At 58.0% G+C, this 6,000-nt stretch overlaps 1 protein-coding gene across 1 annotated transcript in view; it reads right to left on the reverse strand.

Annotated features, from left to right (window-relative positions):
• TIMP2 (TIMP metallopeptidase inhibitor 2) overlaps window positions 1-3,114 on the reverse strand; it is a 73,144-nt gene extending 70,030 nt beyond the window's left edge. The window contains exon 1 of the mRNA XM_037993032.2: window positions 2,686-3,114. Coding sequence (XP_037848960.2) covers window positions 2,686-2,815 — 130 coding nt within the window. The 5' untranslated portion in view covers window positions 2,816-3,114. The remainder of the gene's footprint in view (window positions 1-2,685) is intronic.
• Window positions 3,115-6,000: the final 2,886 nt, after the last annotated feature.

Below are 6,000 nucleotides of genomic sequence, written 5' to 3' on the forward strand. Positions count from 1 at the left end.
GGGCCCTACCCTGGGATGTCCTGGGTTGTTTATCCCAAGTTGGTTGAGCACGGAAAGGGTGACTGGGAATAAGAGACGGCAGCCCGGATGTACTGGGTCGAATTGTGTCCCCCTCAAATGCACATCTACTCAGATCCTATGAATATGACCTTATTTGGAAATAGGGTATTTGTTGATATATCAAGATGAAGTCATACTGGATTAGGGTGGGCCCTAAATCCAATGGCTACTGTCCTTATAAGAAGAGGGAAATTTGACCGGGCGCAGCAGCTCACGCCTGTAATCCCAGCACTTTGGGAGGCTGAGGCAGGTGGATCACTGCCTCAGTGAGCCAGGAGTTCGAGACCAGCCTGGCCAACATGGCGAATCCCTGTCTCTACTAAAAATACAAAAAATTAGCCGGGTGTGGTGGCAGATGCCTGTAATCCCAGCTACTCGGGAGGCTGAGGCAGGAGAATTGCCTGAACCCAGGAGGCGGAGGCTGCCATGAGCTGAGATCTTGCTACTTCACTCCAGCCTGGCTGTCTCAAAAAAAAAAAAAAAAGAAAGAAAGAAAGAAAGAAAAAAGGAACAGGGAAATTTGGACACAGAGACACCCAAGATAGAAGCCCATGTGAAGACAGAGGCCAAAATGGAAGTGATGTGTCTACAAACCAAGGAACATCAAGGAGAGAGGCCTGAAAGACATTCTCCCTCTCAGCCTCGGAAGGAACCAGCTCTGCGGATGCCTTTTCGGACTTCTGGCCCCCTGAGCTACAGAGATTCCATTCCTGTTCTTTTAAGACTCCCGGTTTGTGGTCGTCTGTCAGAGCGGCCACAGGAAGCGAATGCCCTGAGCTCTGCAGTGCACCTCTGGCATCTGACTGGGCCTCTGAGCTGGGATGGGGTGAAAAGTTTTAGCTAAAGGATGATGTTGATGCAAAGATTTAGACACAAATGCCAGGCAACCCAGGAAAAGGAGAGTGCCGTGCCAAGCATGACAGAGGCAGGAGGCACGAACTGCAGCCCTCCGCCCTCTGCCATCCTGGATCCACACCCCACGCAGAAACAGCTCCCAGCTTAGTGGCCGCCTTAACTTATGCCAGGCAAGGACAGAGCGGCTGCCTGGACATTCTCCCACACAGCTGAGCAGTGTGTGTGTGTGGGGGGGGGGGGGGGCAGGGGGAGCGGGGAGGAGGGTCCCAAGGCCCAACTCCTACAAATCCACCTCCCAGGTCCTTCTTGCCACAGCCTCCTTCTGGGCCTTGGCTACATCCCGCCCCACCACCTGCTGCTCAGCCAAGGAGCCTGGACAGGCCTGCACTCCCCATGGACCCCCAGAGAAAGGCCCATTATGGCTCCCTCATCAAAGGAGCCTCTCCTTCACCCCCAAATCTTGCTGAGCACCAAGGCTAAACTGGAGAAAAGACCTCATTTCCCCCAAACTGGGTTTTGTGGAAACTGTGACAGGCACACGCCACGCCTTCCACCCGTGTGGCCGGAGCCACCTGAGACCCGCGATCCCAATAGATTGGCGCAACTGAAAACTTCCCCAGCTGGGGCAGGCAGCTCCCAGGGCTAACTGGGGTGGGGCAAGAAGCCGTGGGTGGGTATGGGAAGGGCGTGGCCGACAGCAGGAGAAACAGAAACTCCCGCCTCCAGTCTGGGCAGGTGAAGGGGCCCCCGTCTTGCTCCATCTGCCCTGGACAGGCCACTCGACTGAGACTCAGACATAAGGAGGAAGGAGGGCAGGGGGCTCTGAGACCACTTGCTGTGTAGCCAGACTTGCCCCAGGAAAACCATGCTGACCAGCACCAGTGCTGCAGAGGCTTGAGGTGTAGGACCAGGGTGGAAACTTTGGGCCAGCGGGTTCCTCCCATTTCTGCTGGTCGTCCATGGATCAGAACAAATAACTGGGCCCCTCCTCCCTCCCTCCATGGCGCCTGTCTTTTGGGGGCTAGGAGTCCTGAGGTCATGGGTATTTGCTGGGGAATCTCAGCCACACAGTCCCACGTGCCAGGTCCAGTCACCAAAGTCTCCAGCTGTTGTGGACGTCCCGAAAAAGCGGAACATTCGGGGGTCCCGGTCCCTCCTGGGAGGGCACGAAAAAGGAGCCAGGCCAGGGGACACCACTGGCTTTTCTCACCTGTCCCTCTGGGCCTGTGGAACCTGCCTCGGGTAGGGCGGGCTTCCATCTCATCCTGGCTTAATCGGGGAGCCCCCAAATGGGGCTGGTGGGAGAAGCCCCGGCAGAGAAGCCCTTCCCCACCCAGCCCCAAGCCCAAAGAAGCCCAAGTCCCACCTTATCTGCGAAAGTTTCTTCCTGGGGTCCCCAGTCCTCCAGCCCCCCGCCCCCACGCCGTGTCCCCCACGCTCCCTGCCCCCAGCGCTGGCATCCCAGGGTGCGCCGCCTGCCAAAAGCCAAACTGGCTCCCTTTCCTGGGGCTGGAGCTGCGGCGGAATTTCGGTGGAATTTTGAGGTTGAGATGCATCTCGGCAAAGAGAGGGAAAGAAAGGGAGAGGAGGGAGGGGTGAAAGAAAGTCGGCTCTGGGCGTCCACTTGCAAGATTCGAGAAGACGCCGAGGGACCAGGAGGCGGGCGCTGTGGTCCCTCGGCCAGCGGCGGGCGGGCGGGGCGTCCGCGAACCCACGGGGGTCGTGGGGGAGGTGGGGCCCCGCGCGGGGGCGGGGGTCGCCGCTCCTTACCTACATCTGCATTGCAAAACGCCTGTTGCGGGTGCACCGGGGAGCAGCTGCAGGCGTCGGCCGGGCGAAGCAGCGTCGCCAGCAGCAGGAGGCCGAGCGCCAGCCGCAGGGTGCGGGCCGCGGCGCCCATGGCGGGCCGGGGGGCTGGGCGGGCGGGGGCCGCCGCCGGGGGTCCGGGCGCTGCTCGCGGCGGCGGGCTGGGGGCGCGGGCGGGGGCTGAGCCGGGGCCGAGGCGGGCCCCTCCCGCGCGGCTCACCCTCCTCACCTGCCCCTCTCGGCCGCGCAAACTTTCTCTCCTCTTTGTCTCGGGGGCGCGAGGGGAGGGGCGCGGGGCGCAGTTCGCCGGGCGGGGCGGCGGGGTGGGGGGCGGCGGGCGAGCGGCGCTGCGGCTCCCGGCGGCCGCGCTGCCTTCTACGGATGTGTTTGCTGCGGGCTCGGGCCGTGCCGCCGTTTTATTGCGCTCGGAGGATTTTCTGCTCCTCCTCCCGGTGGCTGGCGGCCAATGCAGGCTCCGGGCGCTCCCAGCAGCCCCCTCCTCCCCCTCCGCCCGCGCCTCCCCCCAGCCCGCGCTTTTGTTGTGCCCGGCCTGGCACGTCGGGGGCTTCCCGCACCACCTGGCGCCCGCGGCCCACACCCGTGCGGGGGTCCCCGGACGCCCCCAGCCCCCCGACCCCTGTCCCCGCTGGGTGGCCTTCTGCGCCCGGGGGCCCTGACTCAGCGCGTGGGACTCGCGCCCCGTCCCTCCAGGGCACCGGGCCACCCACCCGCCACCCTTTCCCCTCCAGCTCGACTCTGGAGTGCTACGCTGCTCCGTCCCCCGCCACCCCGGGGTCCCTTCGAGCTCAGCCTCGAGGCGAGCCAAGGGGTGTCCTTTGGAGCAGGGGCCGTTCCCTGTCGCCGCCTCCCCGTTCCTGTGGGCGGGTGGCCAATTGAGAAACAGACAGGATCCCTTTTTCAGATGGAGGCCTTAGAATTTCAAGTGCGCCTGGCCAGTTTAGTTGGGGGGTGGGGGTGTGGTTACTGTGAACAAAACAGGATTTTATATAAACTGGCCATATTTTTGACCAGCCAACAAGAGACGGGGGTGGGCCCAGGCGCCCAGGAGCCAGTAGGATCGCAGCAGAGGCATTGGCTGGGCTCCGCTCACAGTTTCCTCTCTTAGCCCACAAATGTGGGAGCCGAAGGACTTTTCCCAAAACAGTTTTGTGTTCCAGGAAAGACCCAGGCATATGAAGGGATGAACATGTGTAGGGTGGTGAGGCTGGCCTCCTGGCTGTGAACCTGCCTGCGCCCGGCTGCGGGCACCCACCCTGCACATCCGGTGTGTGCCCCGAGGGGCTCCGTGGACACTGCTGCACTGAGATCAGCATTCCAGGGTGTTTACAGTCCAGCTAGGGAGATGGAAGCCTAGGAAAATGACACAAGAAGAATCAGGGCGGGCACGGTGGCTTGCGCCTGTAATCCCAGCACTTTGGGAGGCCCAGACGGGAGGATCACTTGAGGCCAGGAGTTTGAGACCAGCCTGGCCAACATTTAGTAGAGACAGGGAAACCCCGTCTCTACTAAAAATACAAAAATTAGCCTGGTGTGGTGGTGCACGCCTGTAGTCCCAGCTACTCAGGAGGTTGAGGCAGCAGAATTGCTTGAACCCAAGAGGCGGAGGTTGCAGTGAGCGGAGATGGCGCTACTGCACTCCAGCCTGGGTGACAGAGCAAGACTCCGTTTAAAAAAAAAAAGAAGAAGAATTGTCCACTAAACTGTGCAGTGCTGACTTGAGGTATGAAACTTTGGAAAATAGTGAAAGAATGGAAAAACAGCTTCTTTCTGTTTGTGTATGCTTTGTAGCAGCTCTGAGAAAAGTTAAATAAGCAGAGCCGTTATTTTTAGCACCCTGACAAATCCAAAGTCACTTTTTCAGTTTTTGTTAGCGTGAAATAGAGTTGTGTCGTTCACAAAATGATGTTTGAAGCTAACGTTTAAAAGTACAGTTAATGGCCGGGCGCGGTGGCTCAAGCCTGTAATCCCAGCACTTAGGGAGGCCGAGACGGGCGGATCACGAGGTCAGGAGATCGAGACCATCCTGGCTAACACGGTGAAACCCCGTCTCTACTAAAAATACAAAAAAAAAAAACTAGCCGGGCGAGGTGGCGGGCGCCTGTAGTCCCAGCTACTCCGGAGGCTGAGGCAGGAGAATGGCGTGAACCCGGGAGGCGGAGCTTGCAGTGAGCTGAGATCCGGCCACTGCACTCCAGCCTGGGCTACAGAGCAAGACTCCGTCTCAAAAAAAAAAAAAACAAAAAAAAAAACAAACAAACAAAAAAAAAAAGTACAGTTAATTCAGAAAATTGTTACGTGCTGGCTGCCTGCAACCATCTCATTGTTTTCTTTTCTTCTTTTTGGTTACAAGGAGAACAAAATGTGGTTGAGCTTGTGTTTCAATTTGTCAGTTCATGATAGAAATAGGTAGCTTAGGGGCTCTCGGTCTTTTAGACAAGCTCTACACATAAATGATCAGGTACATGTTAGGGTGATAAATACTTAGAGCAGCCGTGGTGCTGACAGCCAAGGGGGCGGGGCCAATATGGATGTACCTGGGAGGAAAGGCGGGCCTGGGCTCCAGGGTCAGGGGGCATGAGACTGGAACTTCCAACCCAAGGCCTCGCACCTGCGTCCTGGATCGCCCTCCCCGAAGACATCCACACCAGCACACAAACAGGCTGGAATTGCTCCCAGGAAAAGTTAAGCAGAAATCTTGCCAGGTGCAGTGGCTCACGCCTGTAATCCCAACACTTTGGGAAACTAAGGTGGGAGGATCGCTTGAGGCCAGGAATTTGAGACCAGCCTGAGGAATATAGTGAGATCCTTCTCTACAAAAAAAAAAAAAATTAGCTGGGCGTGATGGCGCACACTTGTAGTCCCAGCTACAGGGAAGCTGCGGTGGGAGGATCGCTTGAGCCTAGGGAAGTCAAGTCTGCAGTGAGCAGAGATCGCACCACTGCACTCCAGCCTTGGTGACAGAGTGAGACCCTGTCTGAAAACAAAACAAAAATCTTCTCTCCCCCTCAATTCCCCTACCAGAGAGTACCCTACTTTTCTGCTCCCTCTACCATTATCTCTTCCCAACAGGTCTCTAAACCAGAAGTTTCCAGCTTTCTTTTCCTCCCTTTTCTCTTGGTTCTCTCTCTCTCCCTCCTTCCTCCGTCCATCAACAAATATTCATTTGAGCATCTGCTGTAGCCTGGACACCGTCCTAAGAGTGAGATTCAGTGTCTAGAGAACAGAGGAACATCCCTGGAACAGCAGGTGGAAGCACGG

The sequence above is a fragment of the Chlorocebus sabaeus genome, chromosome 16 (genome assembly GCF_047675955.1).
Source record: "Chlorocebus sabaeus isolate Y175 chromosome 16, mChlSab1.0.hap1, whole genome shotgun sequence".
NCBI lineage: Eukaryota > Metazoa > Chordata > Mammalia > Primates > Cercopithecidae > Chlorocebus > Chlorocebus sabaeus.